Source organism: Ursus arctos, unplaced genomic scaffold (genome assembly GCF_023065955.2).
Source record: "Ursus arctos isolate Adak ecotype North America unplaced genomic scaffold, UrsArc2.0 scaffold_13, whole genome shotgun sequence".
Taxonomy (NCBI): domain Eukaryota; kingdom Metazoa; phylum Chordata; class Mammalia; order Carnivora; family Ursidae; genus Ursus; species Ursus arctos.
In genome coordinates, this window is record NW_026622797.1 from 15,231,060 (window position 1) to 15,248,072 (window position 17,013).

Sequence of the window (17,013 nt, forward strand, 5' to 3'; positions counted from 1 at the left end):
TCGGGTCTTGTTGAACTCTCTGTGTGAAGTTCTTCCTAGTTCATCGAAAGAGCAAATGTGGGAAATCAGCCTAAGCTCTTCCTAGGTGCCGAAATGAAACAAGAAAAGAAACTGAGACGCTCAGTACATAAGCTATGGGCTGTCACCGAATGGCAATGAGAGTGAGGCTTCTGTGTGCCTCTTTCCTCAAAGACAAGACTATTTCCTGGCGTTTTAATTGAGAAAGATAAGGTGGGACTACATCTTCATGCGTATGGATGTGTCTATTTTAAGTCTTAGACCTCTTTGGTCTTAGAACGGGCTGACGCACTCTCATTACTTATGTTTTGCTCCCTAACCTTCCGTAGGTCTGTTCCAGGAGATGGAGGTTTTCAGCAAAGAACTTGAGGGAGCTTACTTTCAATAAAATTTAAAATTTTGACAGAACTCGGCATCGTGGAAAATATAAACTGAATCCAAGTCAAGATCCAGGCAGGCAGGAGGCATGTGGTCCAGGCACCCTATAATTACCAGGGCTCAGCTGTTTAATAGTTCTAGACCTTCTCGACAACTGAAGCAGAATCGGGAAAACACTCAGGCCGAAGATTTGCCTTGAATATGGATTTTCATTATCCAGGGAAAGAAGCACAGAAAACAAAGTAAAACAAACAAACAAACGAACAAACCCAAAATGTTATTGACACCTAGGACTGGAAGAAAGTCATTCAATGCCTGGAAGCTACTGCGTGTTAAGCATGAGGCCTGGCATTTAGGACTCAGGACGAATAGGAAGTCCGCACCCTCCCAGAACTCCCCACAGAACCACAACCCATTACTTTCTAGGGAAAGACAAGCACACAGGTCTCATAACTTGGAGGTGTGAGCATTACAACAGAAACCACAGTACAAAAGGAATGCAAAGAAGTTATTGAACCCAGAGACCTCTCCTGTGAGCTATCTGGAAAGGGCCCCAGGTCAGACGAGTGTCCCACATTAGCAAGTTGGTACAGCTGTCCCTTACAGCACCAGTGCTCCTCAAAAGAGGATGCTGTCCCAGAGGAACAGACAGACTTCGTAGTCTTTCAGAAATACCGTTTCCCAAGCAGGCCTGATAAAAAGCCAGGCAGCTGACAGTTCAAGGTTATAATCTCTGGCAACGTAATGGAGTGAATCCCTTCTGCCACGCGGTGTCTATGCCTGGCCGATCAACCACGTGGCTGGCAGGGTTGACAGGGTATTTGTGAAATCAAGGAAGCAAATCAAGTCTCTCACTGAAGGAGATGAGACCAGTCCATCCCAAAGACACAGAGGTTAGGACTCTGCTTTGAAAAACAGTTCCGAACCTGCTCCAAGCACATTAATTAATGGGGGACAGAAATGCTAGGATCCACACCCTAAAAAAGTGGCTGGTGTTATTCTGGCTGATATTCAAAGATACTCAAAGCAAAGGTTTCAACTAGAGAAGTCACAGGAAAGTTTCAGCATGTCACAAGTAAAAGTTTACCTTTTGAGTGACATAGCCTTCTGCTAACCAAGCAGAAAAATTAGAAAGTTTATCCTGACTTACTACAATTTTAAAGACTGTATTAAAATTAATGAGTAGCAAGCAATATGGTTTTGGATACCATCTGCTCCAACAATGGGATTGGTTTTGGAGTAGATCATCTGAAGCCACTTTCTAATTAGATGGTTACCGAACCAAGGGTCACTTTCAGTAACGCCTAGCATGTGAACATAAGACCATATAATCAGTACAAACAGTACAAAGATGGTATACTATTTCTTACGGGTAATGCCAGGGTTGAAGGGTGGTTCTGCCCCTTACTAGCTCTTTGATCAGGGCAAGTTACTTAACCTTTCTGTGCCTTGCTTTCCCGGTGTGTAAAACAAGGACAGCGACATTCCCTACCTGGGAAGGGCACTGCGAGCATTAAATCAATCAATACGTACATATTACTCAAAATACCACCTGACACCCAGCGAGTGCTGAGTAAATGTTTGCTCTGATTACAGTTTTAATTGTTATTATCTTTATAATTTACGCCAGCATCCCTTTCTTTCTAGCTGCTCTTCTATGCATTTTTACATTGTTGAGTTATGGGCTATGAATCTCATTTATTTTCCCACTAAGCAAATCAATTATTTCTCCAAGTCATTAAACATTATAAATATACAAACACGGAATATATTTAGAGGCAATCGTTCTGGTCCTGAAACTATCTGGACTTTAGTATCTTTAACCCTCCCTTCAATGAATCTTTTTAAAAATTACCCATTCTGTTTAGGAGAAAAGAACGGATTCTTTTGGGGCTAGGAAGATGTCTGCTCGTGTGCTCATAGATGAGATATGGGAAAGAAGAGTTTCAACAGCAGATCTGTGAACATTTGCTAAAGGAGTGCAGGCAGGGTTTTTGTTTTTAGAGCTATGATACACGGAGAGCAGTGTCTGCATGTGGATAACCCGGGAGGAGGACGGCGTGTCAGGGAGAGACGCAGGGTAGGCTGGTGCACTTGAGATGAACCGGACACTCCATCACCGTCCCCAGCTTGAATCTGTGACCACGAAGACGTGCTAGGGCAGGATTTATGGGCCAATGTTCTCTCAGCGCTGCAGATACTCCCCATCATGGCTTCCATGTCTTATTAACTACTTACTGTCCAAATAAAAGAAGAATCTGTCTGAAGCCATAATCTGTGAACTTAATGAAATCTTCCTAAACCTTCTGTTCTTTTTCCAATGATGTGGTGGTGCCCATCATTTTTCCTCCCTCTGTCTGAAATACTTCCTACTCCACAGAAAGATATAAGGTTCCAATTTATGCCTCGAATGAAAACTGAAAGGGGTTCAAAGAAGCCGAATAGATGTCCTGTTGGAATCCCATTGTTAGGTGGTTTGGTGTCTCTTCTGTGTCTTCCTGCCAAAATGATTCCATGTCCAAAATGGAGCACATTCCATTCTTTATGACAAACTTATCAAAAATAAAATGACCTCCAGCTGTCAAAACAGCTTGAAGAAGGTTAGGGTTATTATAAATAATAGAGAACTTACAGCCATCTATGTGGTGATTTTTACCCACATGAAAAGTATGGGTAAGTAAATAGTTTTTAATCAGCATGAAGGAGTAATCTGCTATATTCATCAGGGACGGAAGGCCAACAGCAGCGTGGATCTGGGAGCTGGACCGCCCATCCTCAACCTGACCTTTAGCAGACCAGTCCTTGTAACCAGTATTTGAGGGACCAAACTAAAACCTGTCTCTTAATACGAGCGGTAGTGAGGATTTTTCACTGCTCAAAAGGAGCCTTTCACATATCATTGTGATTTTATAGGTTTGATGACAAGTTAACTCTTTGCCATTTGAAAATAGCTTCAACCACGCCATAAAGAAGAGAGTGAAGCTAACGGAAACTCAGGTTATTGGTCCCAGGGGACTTACAATAACTGTGATGGAGCAGCGAAGAAGATGAAAGCGGAGGATTCTAATGGACCGGCAATATCAGCGCACGTCAGACAACGCACGGCGCCTCAGAGAAGATTACTTCCTTCATTTGTAGGCCAATTCTCTTTATTTGTGTAATGTAGTTTGAAGCAACTTTAAAAGCTTTTGATTCGTAGCAAATAACAGCTCACTCAGAAACCAAATGATTGAGGCTTAATGACTAAATGGATATAGAAAGAATATTTCTCCACTCTCCTCACAGGGAACCATCAGTGCCGAAGCAACGCATTTGTCCCCTGACCCAGCCAGCAGTTGCCCATGTTGACACTTGGTACAAGACCCATCCTGTAAGGGCTCACACAGCCTGGGTGATGGAAACTGCTAGAAGTTTTGTTTCTCTGATTTAAAAACAATAAAGAATGACCTGGAGATCTTGCATCGTGGGCACACGGGAGGTGGTCCTGCACACCCCCTGGGACCTCCATTCACAGAGACTGCTAGGTTTTGAAATGGTCTGCTCACACCAGTCCAGCGGCTAAGGTCTTCTGATGGCCCACTCCCACTGTATTCAACTCCCAGCAAGGGCCACTAAGGCCCTCTGTGGTGGGGCTCCTGCCCACTGCTGTGCCTGGAATGCTTTACCCAAGCCCCCTACCCCCATAAGCACTGCTCTTTTTCAGGACACCTCAAGGACACGGCTGGGAGGTTCTCTGCATTGCTGCCCCTTCTCACAGGAGACGGGAGTCCTTAGGATCCCTCCGCACCTTGGCACCCTCAGGCACTCCGCAGGCACGCATGCGTTCAAGGGCCTTCCCCCGGCATAAAGCATCTGGGGCAGGGGTTGGGTGTTTCCAGTCTTGGTAACCTCAGTGCACAGTGCCAATCAGACATGCAAAAATGTTTTTAATTAGAACAAAATTTAGAAATTGTACATCACTCCAATGTAAAAAGCTCTCCAAGTGTCACTCCTGGCCCGTCTTCTGAACTCTGGAAACTAATTTCTAACTGTCTCACAGATGACTTGACAGGAAGTTCAATGGGCACCTCAGACAACATTTAAGTCTCCACGTTCATGGCCACAGCAGCTTGCCATCTTTGTTCTCTCCAGGTACAGCCTTCTAGGTCCCAGAAGGCACTTGACACTCTTTCCTCACATTCCATCCGTTGTTGGCTCCTGTGACTTCTACTGGTCTCCCAGCACACACACATTCCTCTCCACTTGCCCTGTCCTTGCCCTGTCACGGGCCCATGACATTCACCCAGGCCTCTCTAAGTCTCTTGGCCTTAGTCTCTCTCTCCTTCAGGAGATCACTACCAGGGTGGTTCTCTGCCCACAAAATCTCAAACGCCCTCTTACACCTCAGTATGTCATTCAGAGCCATCATCTCTTGAACCAATCTTCCCAAGTGGCCTTTGCTTTCTTTGAAGTTCTATTGCATTTATCATTTACACCTTTCTTTCAGCAAGCAAACGCACAAACTAGTTGTTGTAATTTTGAAAATGTTGATGCCTTATTAATCCAAATATTCTCCACCCCCCTTAGGGTGACATCACATTTTATGCTTTGTTATGTGTGTCAAGGCTTAACACGCCTGGCGTGATGAATACACACTGATTGATCCATGAAAAGAAAATATCAAGATGTTTAAAATCGACGTTATTCTTGAGTAAAGATCTCATATGCTTTACTATTCGGAACACTAGCCCTCTCCCTTGCCATTTATCATCAACCATGCTCTGAGGGCTGGTATGGAGAGTAGTGAGCTCATCTGTATAAAGCACAGGGAACAGTGTCTGACCCGTGGTTGAAATAGCCATTATGTGGGGGGGGGGGGGGGAACGGAGGATGCAGCACACAGAAGGAGGACTGGATACATCTATGCAAAATGTGGATACGCAGTTTCCACACAAATAGCCAGACTGCCAAGCCGTACCATTTGGTGGGATACCTGATCTGTACATCCATATGAAAGCACATTAATAAAAATACATTTTGGACCTGGTTTATAGTACTGCTGGTCAGTAACGGGCTCAAGAAGAAAGGCTAGGGCACTGATTGGGAAAGGCTGGAGTTATGAGCAGATGTGGCTGGAGGACACGAGAGCCTCTGCGATTAGCTCCTTAAAAGACTGCTTTTCCCAACTGGAACTTCAGTTGGGGATCATATGAAGGGTGAGTTCACACTGGCACAGAATTCTCTTGCTCTCTGTGGAACTGGCAGCCTACCCACACATGGGCAGCTTCAAACGTACATTCTACACTGGGCTTCCAAAGGTGGAAAGGTCAAGAGAACTGAAGACATGGTCCTTACCCAGGAGGGTCTGGATGAACAGGAGATACTGGGCAAGGCGGCTGGGACAGGCACAGACACCCACATCTTAGCGGGTGTTGCTGGCGGCACAAGGGCGGGGGTGCGCTCGAGTGAGAGGTGGAGTGACTGGAGGTGAGCAGCTGCCGCAGGGGCACCATCTCCCCAGTGCCAGTCCTGGGGCGGGGTCTGGAGCTTGAGAAAGTCCGTATTCAGAGGAGAAACACAGATAAATTTGGGAATGGGACGATGGATTTTGGAAGGTGGAAGGAAGCATGGTAGGTCGTTTTTATGGGTCCTACAGTCTCTAAAACTGATTCTTAGGGTTGACATGAGTCTCAAACAGAAGAATGCTGTCCGTGATTGATGCAGAAACTTATGTTGCCAGCCCTAGGTCTCTAGCAGAATGTGGTACCTTTCTTACTAATACTTAATGCAGGCGCCCCAGCAAATTCTTACAGGGGGTTGGCAATATGTCTATGAATTCTCTTTACGGGTCTTCTGGAGACTTTATAAATACCTCCATTTGGTCACTTAATCTAACATAAGTTATATTTCCAATACCTAACAGCTTTACATTTGTTCCCTGATTAAATTAGATCTGTGATTCTCACAGGTATAAAATGTTATGAATTTTCAGTGATACCTAGTAAGGATTAAAGGACAACCAATTCTTTCAAAAGTGATATACAGCAGATTTTTATAGAGACACATAATATGTCAATTCTGTATTTTAACATTTAATCTGATATCCATGGGTGGATACGTTAATGAACACATATATATTTAGGCCTGTAAACTGCCATGAGTTCAGATATTATCAATTATATTTTCCTCAAAAATTATAATTGTAGGTTTAAAGTGTGACATTTTCCAATAAATCTAGCTCCTCTATTTATCCATTCCCACCACACCCTGAAACTGATTCTGAGGACTGCTGTGCCCTTTAGTTGGTAGACTGGTATTCTCGTTTGCATTAATATGATTTCCCTTGCATAAATTACTGAGATGCTTCTGATTATATTATATTATATTATATTATATTATATCCTATATACGTTATATAGATTATATTACATCCCAGATTAAAAACTGGGATCTCAAAGTATAATGACTGCAACAAAGAGGCACAGAATAAAGAGAAGCTCCAGGAGTACCAGATAATTCTATGATGCCTTTCAGAAGTTCTGGACTGGGGAATGCCCCGATCATCATGGATGCTCTGAATCCAAACTAAAAACAGGGAGAAAACAAGCAGGCTGTAGATGGAAGCAGAGGAGAAATGGGCCAATACTTCATCAATCCCTAGTGAAAACAAAAAATCAGTATCCCGATCGTAGGCCTGGATGCGTAAGCACCACAAGCACCTGCTTCTCGGTTTGTAGAAAAGGAAGAAAAACCCAAAACGTGGGGATGGATAACCCTGGGTGAAAAGTTTAGCGCAATGACAGAGATCTCTGAAAATGTTATTACTCAGCCTATTACCCCGGCCGAGGCCAATTTCATTTAAAGTGATTTTATATTTATGCTAAAAATAAATTCGTATCAAACTGGGGGAGAAAAAAGATCCTGTAAGCAAAGAGACTGGACGGACCTAGGCAACCTTCTGTGATAGAGGAGAAATGTCATTTTCATGAGTCACAGATCTTCCCCTGTCTCGTCAATCTGATAAACAGTTTCTGGAAATCGAGAGTGCTGCTTGCTGGTCACCTTCCTTTCCCCTAAAACACGTCACACCGGAAGACAGGGACGACGTCTCTCCTACTGGACAGACATACGTGTAGCTGGCCTCTGGACGCTGGGGAGGAAGATGTGGTCACAAAGCGACCAGGCGGTCTGCTGCAGGGACGTCAGCGGGGGACGAGCCAAGTGGATGCCTGAGCCAGAGGAAGGCATGTTTGGGAGAAAGCAGGAAATTCTGATGTAGAGATGAGGAAGGGCAGCGGGAAGGGGACCCAAGCTGGGTGGGGAGAGGAAACCAAGCAGGTCCCCAGGAACGGAGTGAAAGGACACAGGACAAAGCAGGCAGCTGCAGAGGGAGAGCCGTGGGCAGGGAGGAGGCTGGTTCGTTTCAAGTGTTGGGGTAACCTGGGCCAAGGAGCAGGGGAGATAGAAAGGCTGTTTGCAGGACTTAAAAGAAATAAGCTTAGAATTTCTTTGTTTATTTGTAGGGATTGGGGTGGGAAGGCAGGGAAAGCAAGAGAGGGAGGCAAGGAGTAAAACGGAGGGGGTGATTCTGCAGCTTCTGAGGGTCTGAGGGATGCTGCGGGGCTAAGGGAGTGCCGCATGATCTCACGGGACAGTGAGCCCTTTACTACGTGACTGCTTATCCACTGCATTTAAAGTGCAGCCCGGGGAGTGGATGTTTAATTTTTTCACTTCATACCTGACCATAAATCTCTGGAAAATGTGGGGAGCGATACATTTGATTTGAACCTACAAGGTCTGAATTAATTCACCTTCATGCTTAACTGAGTGAAGCAAGTTTATAACCACGTGTCCCTAAGTGGGGCCGGCACACAGAGGAGACAACATACCCTCACCGAGCTTGAGAATAACTTCGTCGCTGACCTGAATCGGATCCAATGGAAACTAAACATTCAGGACATACTTTTATAGTAGAGGGAGTAGAATGGAAAACAAAGTGAGCTTAACCGAAACATGAGAAAGAACAAAACGACCATGACTTAGCTGGGTGGGGACACAGTCTACTTTTTCACTCCCCCCACACCCCCAGTCCAATAAGTCTCCACCCGGCATGAGTTGTGGATGACATCACTCACTTCCCAAATACATTCCATTAGTTTCCTGCTTTCCAGAGCCTGGCCAAGCAATGGGGTCAGTGGCGCACCTGGACAGAGATGGGGCTGGGTCAGGTCAGAGGAGAAATGAAGGTCACACCAGTGCTCATTCGTTTGTTCGCTCCACAAACTGCTCGCTTTACTACTGATCTTTCGGCCCCTCTTGCTTGGATAGACTTGCACACCGTGATGGGTCCAGGCCAGGCCAATCACGGCATGAGCAAAAACGACGAACACATAGGCCGTGCCCACGATCATTGCTCTGCTCCAGAAAGAGCACAGGGACCAAAGTGAAGGGTGTGGGAAGGGAGAAGAGAGCTTTGATGCGCTGCATCTTCTGACCCGCTGACTCCCCAGCCAAGATGTTTTTCTCTGCTCGTCGGTCTATGAGGCAAAAGCACTCAATTTCCATACAGTTTCAAAGAGCTATTTTACCTCCCAGAAACTTCCATCTGGCAGTGACCACCATATGAATACCTTGGGACATCTTAATCCCCTCTGTGTGAACCATGAGGCTGCTTAACCCCCAGATTCTAGTCCATATTCTTGTCCTTGAGAGTCATCATGTCCTAATTTTGTGTCCCATGTTTGTCAATAAAGAAGATTTCATATTCAAGAGGACCTCACTACATGAGGACTTCTAAGTTCTTTGGAGGGCTCAGTGTGATATCAAAGGAGAACAGTCAGATACACCGAACACTAACATCAAATGGACTTCTGGTGGAATTCACAGTTAGTCGGACACCTCTCCATGCCAGCTGTTTTGAGAGTGCAGAGCTGTGTGAGCACGCCTGAGAAGGAAGGACATACTCATCTGCTCTCCACCCCACGACAGTAGCCAAGAAGAGCCCCCGGAAAAATTAGCCTAGAAAACACAATCTTGTGTTTCCATAGCAGAACCTGGGGCCAGCAGACATTAGACAGAACCGGACAAACCACACTGAGGAGTGCATTTCTTATGGGAACATCCTAGGTCCTCTGTCCTTCCTTCAGTATCTCAACATTACAGGTGTTTAAGCACTGCAGGACAGCTGCGATGGGCAAGGTGCTGCAACCTGCCAGATCCCACCTGCTGCACACGTGTCCTGACTCCCTGGCCACTGACTGGCCTCACATAAACATTGTTTCCAAGTACTTTTAGTTTATCACCTGCATATTTAGTGTATTTTCTTTTCTTTTTTTTAAAGAATTTATTTATTTGAGAAAGAGACAGCATGAACAGGGGAGAGGGAGAAGCAGACTCCCCGCTAAGCAGGGAGCCTGACGTGGGGCTCAATCCCAGGACCCTGGGATCGTGACCTGAGCCAAAGGCAGTTGCTTAACCGACTGAGCCACCCAGGTGCCACTATTTATTGTATTTTCATGTTATAAAAGGGACACATGCTTAATGCAAATATTGAAATAAGCAGAAAAGTAAAGAAAAAAGCTATTTATAATACAGCAGCCAAACGTTACCATTTTGGTGTCTTTCTAGTCTTTTTCTATGTGGGGTGTAATTTACTTCTCAATAATATCATGGCACATACTTCCCTTACAGGCTAATATTTTTATGTCATGAAATTTATGCCACATGATTAAAGAGACCTTGTAAATTATAGAAACTTAAAGACAACATCAAAACAATGTGACCAGTACTAGATTCCTTTTGGCCCAAGACTGTTTTGGAGAAATGTAATAAGCTATTAGGTTTATTGAACACAATAAACCATAAGCTTTGAAAGAATTTTGGAAACATAACATAACAGGGTAATCTGTAGAATACAGGGTAGGAAAATCTTGAAAACAATTTGTTCTTTTCTTCCCACATCAAAGATCTGTATTCGCTCAACTATTTCTTACAAGGAGATTCACTAAGTAGTGATGAGCTGGGCAAGAATCTTGTAGTATTTTGGAGCTTTCGATAATACGCCAGAAATAGTACATAAGTATGTCACTAAAGAGAGGCAAGAATACATATGGCACTTAGTAGGAATGAAGATTTATTTTACGAAGGAAAAATTAGCTACAGCCAGATGGGAAACACTGTGAATGCATGTCAGGGTCAGAGCAAAGGCCTCAGATGTCCATAAGCTGAGTAATCCTTGTATTGGGTGTTTCTATACAAACAGCTCAGGGAAGTGAAATGTACTGGTGAAGTGTCTACAGCAGTTAATGGTATTTATCATCACTATTATTATATTGTGTAATAAGTAAATAGAACATGATGAAATAATTAAATGGCAAAAAACATCGGCCTATAAGTAAGGACAGTGGGGGAGGGGAGGTTAAACAGTAAATATTTACAAAGCTACATCTGGAGGGGGGAAACTGAATTCCCCAGCATTTCACTGTGGGTGTGCTCCAAGTCAGCAGGGCTGGAGATGTTTATTGTTTGAGGACAGACTTGCTTTATTGACATTCTCCCCTTTTAGACCTACTACGTAGCCAGAGGGTGCTTCTCCTTTGTTCTCAAGTCCACAGCTTTCTGTACTTATATGTTCCTTTTACTAGGGTGTATCAGAAGACCCATTAGGGAAGGACCTGATCTTTTTACCTCCACGTGGTTGTATGAGAGACTGAGAAAATGAATGGACACTGCAGAAAAAATAGAGAAACTTTCTGATTTTGCGGTCTGAATTTGGGCTTTCCTTCTGGAGTGGACAGATACGTGTTTCAAAAGTACTCAAATAAGCACATGTTTCATGATTAAGAGTAAGAGTGACTCACGATGCTAGAATTTTCCCACCTGCAGGACCAGCCCCTCCAGTGTCCCCATTCCCCCTTCCCTCGGTCATCTCAGCAGGAAATTACGACACTGTGTCTCCCACACGGGTGATGAATGTTAGAAGCATTTCAGCAGACTGTGGCAGGGGCCGGAATGGGGTCAAGTAAAAGTAAATACCAGCCCTTATTAGGCGATTCTGGCCTCCCAACGGTGCGTTTGCCCTGATCCACGCGCAACTTCCTGCTGGCATGGAAAGGGGACCTCTAAGGCCACCGCCTCCACGTGACCGTGACCGTTCCCTGACCTCCAGGAACTTCTTTAGTCAGACACCACTTCCTTCCTGGTTCACTGACGCTCCCGACCTTGCCCTGAGCTGGGGGCGCCACACGGTGGCAGAGGGCTGTCTTCAGGACACCCAGTGAGCCCACGGCCGCCCCCCTAGGAACGAATCCACACAATCCATTTCCTCCGAGTGAAACATCAGTGCTCCCATGTGAGCGGCGGGGGTGGCTCTAGAATTCTGATGTCCCAGAACTGCTCTCGCATGTGGGTATGGTGGTGTTGGTGTGGGAGGAGGGCCACAGCATACATTTGCTTAGTGACCACGGGATTTTAGATTATATGATGATTTTTACTTCATGACTATTAAATGCTCAGAACTTTTAAGGTTATCAATGACTGGTTCCTAATTTTTACACCAAACCATTTTCTTTCTAATTCAGTTCTCCCTACCTCTACCAGCTGTAAGCTGCCTGACGTGGGAAGCGTCTTTATTTGGGGGGTTCCCCAGAGTGTGCAGCACAGTGCCTTATGCGCACTGGTTGAATGAATGAATGAATTTGTTGGGTGAGCTACTGAGGGGTTTTGAATCTGGACAAGACAGGACAGATTTTGAAGGAGGCTGACTTTCTCCTCGGCGCCCCCCCCCCCCCCCCCGCCACCCCAGGCATGGCCCCTCGTCTCTTGGTCTTCCAGTCTCTCTGGCTGCTTTCCCGGGCTGTGCTCTTAATCCTAAGCAAAGGCCTTCACTGACCAACGCTCAGGAGACTTTTAGCACTGAGGGGCTGCCATCGTTGAGGCCACTCTAAGGAACATAAAAGCAAGCTCTTCTCACTATCCATTTTTGTTAACTGAGGTATAATTAAGTTATACTCAATAAAATTCATCCTTTTGAGGTGTGTAGGTCTATGAGTTCTGACAAAGGTATATAGTCATGGAACTATCACCACAAACAAAATATAGAATATTTCCATCACCCCAGAAAGCTCCCTTGTGCCCCTTTGCAGTCACGCCCCTCCTCCTTCCCACCACCCTCTGGAAATGTCATCCAGCACCCATAAAATTTTAACTCTGCTCCCTGTGCCAACGCTGTTGCTATATCTGCAGAGGACTCCTGTGGGATTCCCTGGTCTCCCTCCAAGACCTTTGACGGGTCCTCCCAGACTCCTTGGAGGGCTCTGTAAATGTCTGTAGACATTTTTAGAGCATCACCCTTCACCCTCTTCTCATTTCTCTCGTGCTTATCCTTGCTTCTTCCCTGTTTGACATCTGCCTTCATCTATATTCTTAAAACTCTCAAGGCCTGCCTTCCTATTCCTTTCTTCTGAGTGTTGTGTCTGTATTTCTAATGGATCCATAGACCACTTTATATAACCTGTTAACCCTCGCAGTTCTCCACATCCAAGCCAGACTCATTTCTGGCTCTGCCAATCTGCCCCCTGCCGTGTTCCTTCCAGGACTGACGGCACTGCCATCCCAGTCAAGCTACAAGTGGCCCACCCCATGACCCCATGTGTAGGTGGCTACCCTTAAAATATGTCTCGAAGTTGCCCCTCTCTCCATATTAGCATTAGTGATCGCAGTGTTGACCTTGATGACCTCTGGCCTCAACTGACATTTCCCTGGCTCTGGCTCTTGGCCCTTTGAACATTCTCCATTGGCTGCCAGAGCTCTTTTGCCAAAATAAAAATCAGATCACCGTCTTCTTCTTCTTGTACAAATACAAAAATCCCAAACAAACACAGAAACCATCCTATAGTGACTCCCCAGGGTGCACAGGAGAAAAACCCAAGTCCCCATTGATGGTAATCAAGCTCTGTAACAGCTTGGCCCCGTCTTGCTATCCCAAGGTCGCTTCTCAGCCTCCCCATCCCATCCAACCCCAGCCACACTGGACTTCTCTGGGTCTGTCACGTACTTTTGTGCCCTTGAGTTGAAAATTCACTGTTGCCCCAGGTCAGAGTTTGAGGCTTTTGTGAGGTACTCTTGATTCTCTTCCTCCACATACCCACCTCTTTCACCCACCTGAGTCAAAGCCGCCCTCGCCATTTCTGTGCTGAGGGCATTCAGAATGCCAATACCGTGCTTTCTAGACACCCCTGTGCTGTGTAAACCTGTGCTCCTCACGCCCCTCCTGGTATCTCCACGCCACAGATGCAATAAAGAATTCAAGAAATGCTTACTGAAAGCATTTTGCCCAACATTAGGTGAAATGTGCAAACATCAAGGCAAAAATTCTGCATTTCTTATGTACTTTTGCCTACCCATTGTTTATTTACATCACAACAGAGCCACATGGTTTATTAAAAAAATTGTTACAATGTTTCCTGCTTGGACTTGGATCAATCTGTAACAATAGCAATAAGGAAAATGATGACTTAGAATTTTTTTTGTTCTAAATCTAATCCAGGAGCACTCCAAGGATGAGAAGTCAGATTTTGGCCGTTGATGGTTCCCAACGGAAAGTATATCATTGTGTGTCTATAATGAAGCATTTTATGTATGAAGCCCAACATCATGGATTTTAAGTGCTTTGATAAAATTTCACATCTTTGGTATCTCCCTTCCATCCATAAAAAATCTGAAATAACATAATTATCATCCTATAGCAATGTAATCCAACCACACTGTTAAAAATGAAACCGCATTTAATTCGCTCATGGTCTAAGGCAGAGCTTCTCACCTGACGTGCTGAGGAGGAAGGAAGATGGTGAAACTCTGACCTTCCCGGCCTTTGCAGGCGTCTGGCATGAGCAGTCACCTCCATTTATCTGACTACAGTCACATCTTATCATCTTGAGTACAATAATGTGAAAAAGGTCCAGAGACACTATACTAAGCCATTCCACTGTTTAAATATCAGACTGAATTGTACCAAGTTATTGTCTTCTGAGTTCTATGAGGGGACTCAGTTTTATGACTCAAGACATCCTGAATACCCGTTCTAAAAAAAAAGAAAAAGAAAAACCCAAACCATGACAGCAGAGGATTTCTATATGGTGGAAGAGAATGTTTAGAAAAGTAGCAAATATGATTACTTCCCAACACCTGAGTGGCAGAGTGTAGGCAGAACATAAGGATTTAAGGCATCAGGACAACACAGCCTGGGGAGGTTTTTGGAGAATGTTACTCACTCACCGTTCCAACCAAAGGGTAGATGAAACCAGCGCCTATGCTGGCCCGGACATCACTAATGGGCAAAATGAAATCCCTGGGTACGCCTTTCTTGTCAGGTTGGTGAGACAGAGAGAGGTGGGTCTTTGCCATGCAGATGGGCAAATTTCCAAATCCCTGTAAGGAAGGAAAGGAAAGGTGTTCATTGAGCACATATTAGTCTCCTGTGTGTGTCCAACTTGCACTACCCGTGGTCCTCAAGGCTCAGATCCAGGCACACGGCAGGTGCTGGTCACTACTTGTTCACTGAGCAAGAAGATGGGATGAACTCATCGCCACGTGATAGTCACGTGGTTGCGGGTGTCTGTGATTGATTTCGGAGAATTCTCCTTAAGGAAGGCAGCATGACATGTATATTTGGGATAAAGTGTGGCTATTTTCAGGCAAAGTAGAAGCAAGAGCAGCTGTCGAAACTATTTCCAAGGATATTAATATCTGGGGCTCAGAAAGGTAATCTGGAGAAAGGCTCCGTAATGAGGCTCTCAGTGACGTTGTTCACTCATTCTTGGACGCCGTCAGGAAGCAAAGGGTCCCTTTGTGTTGGTTTATGAATCATGGCTATTTGATCTGCGATTACATTATATGAACTAAGATGAGGTCACTTTTTAAGCCTCTTATTTTTAAGGACCAAAGGCGACGCCTGACCCAGAGTTCCAAAGGTGAAAGGGCAGGAAGTCACATGTGGGGTCTCACAAAAAGGACACTGTCCTCGTAGCCTGGTTCCGATTAAAGGGTACATAGTGTCCCTTTGGAGACTTTGCTAATTAATGGCAACCACATACTGGACACATAACTTTTAAGCAATATTCCCTCAGTAGCCAGGGATAAAAGGAATGCAGTCTTCAGAGGTAACACATGCAGACTTTCTTATGATTCAATTTAAAAGTATTTGGACAATTTTAGGATATTTTCATTTGGGGGTGGGGCTATTCTTTTTGAAATGCTGGCATATTCTCATAAAATGATCAGAATTCTGCTGGGGGACAATCACAATTGCTCTATAGAAATGGGGGCAGAAATTTTGGGTTTCAGAGATCATTCAACTAATGAAATAATTTGAACTGATGTACGTTTCCAATTTAATATTTTGCCAGTACAGATATTAAAAAAAAAGAAAAAAACAATATGGCATATACTAGGACCATATTAGTTCATATAAAAAAAGAAGCTTTTAAGACTGAGAAAAGGGAAGGAACTAATATTAGAATAAATAATAGTCCTTAAATATTATTAAAAACTTGTGAAAAAAAAAGACTCATGACAATGACCTTACTTTACTCATTTCATTACACACGAGTGAAATTTCACTGCAGATCCATGCCGGTATGTAGAACAGTTCTGGGGAATTATTTATCTTTTAAAGATTTATTTATGGGCACCTGGGTGGCTCAGTTGGTTAAGCGATTGCTTTCGGCTCAGGTCATAATCCCAGAGTCCCAGGATCGAGGCCAGCATTGGGCTCCCTGCTTACTAGGGAGTCTGCTTTTCCCTCTGACCCTCCCACCTCTCATGCTCTCTCTCTCTCTCTCTCTCTCTGTCTCTCTCTCTCAAATTAATAAATAAAATCTTAAGAAAAAGATTTATTTATTTACTTAAGAGAGAGAGGAGAGAGAGAGAGAGAGTGAGAGGAGGAGTGGCAGTGGGAGAAGGAGAGAGACAAGCAGACTCCCCACTGAACATGGAGCCTGATGCAGGGCTCTACCCCAGGACCCTGAGATCATGATCTGAGCTAAAATCAAGAGTCGGATGCTTAACTGATTGAGCCACCCAGGTGCCCAAAGTGAATTATTTATTTTTTAAAAGCACAGGCCGAGGGCATACATGGAAAATTCTAAGAAAAAACCGAATTGCCATCTTACCAAACTTGGGAGAATACTCTGGTCAGCACTGGTAGTATTTAACATAATGTCAAACACGATTACAAATAGGATTTAGGAGTTGGGAATTTAAAAAAGTAGATCAGTGATACTCATTATGGAGCTCTTTTGCCGGCCAACTCTTGAAGTGCTTTGATTTCTATCATATCACAGCAAACCGGAGGGGGCATTCGGGGCTTATGGTCATTTTGGTCAGCGTGCCTGGACGAGCTGCGGTGGATGCAGTCCATGAAACACGATCATTTTAAGACTAGACTCAGGCTGCTGAGTCCCCGCCACCTTCACAGCTGCCTGCTGATTTGCCTTAGTCACTGCTTCTAGAGGTAGAAGATGACAGCACCTTCAACTTGGGTGGACAATCTCAGCACCAAGCCAGTGAACCAACTGCATAAAAACAGAACACCAAACACTCCCATGTTTAACAGCTGCATGACGACTTGCCTTACTTGGC

General features: G+C 44.6%; 1 protein-coding gene across 1 annotated transcript in view; it reads right to left on the bottom strand.

Annotated features, from left to right (window-relative positions):
• MTHFD1L (methylenetetrahydrofolate dehydrogenase (NADP+ dependent) 1 like) overlaps positions 1–17,013 on the bottom strand; it is a 186,193-nt gene that overhangs the window by 32,801 nt on the left and 136,379 nt on the right. Inside the window, exon 26 of the mRNA XM_048225973.2 lies at positions 14,650–14,802. Coding sequence (XP_048081930.1) covers positions 14,650–14,802 — 153 coding nt within the window. The remainder of the gene's footprint in view (positions 1–14,649; positions 14,803–17,013) is intronic.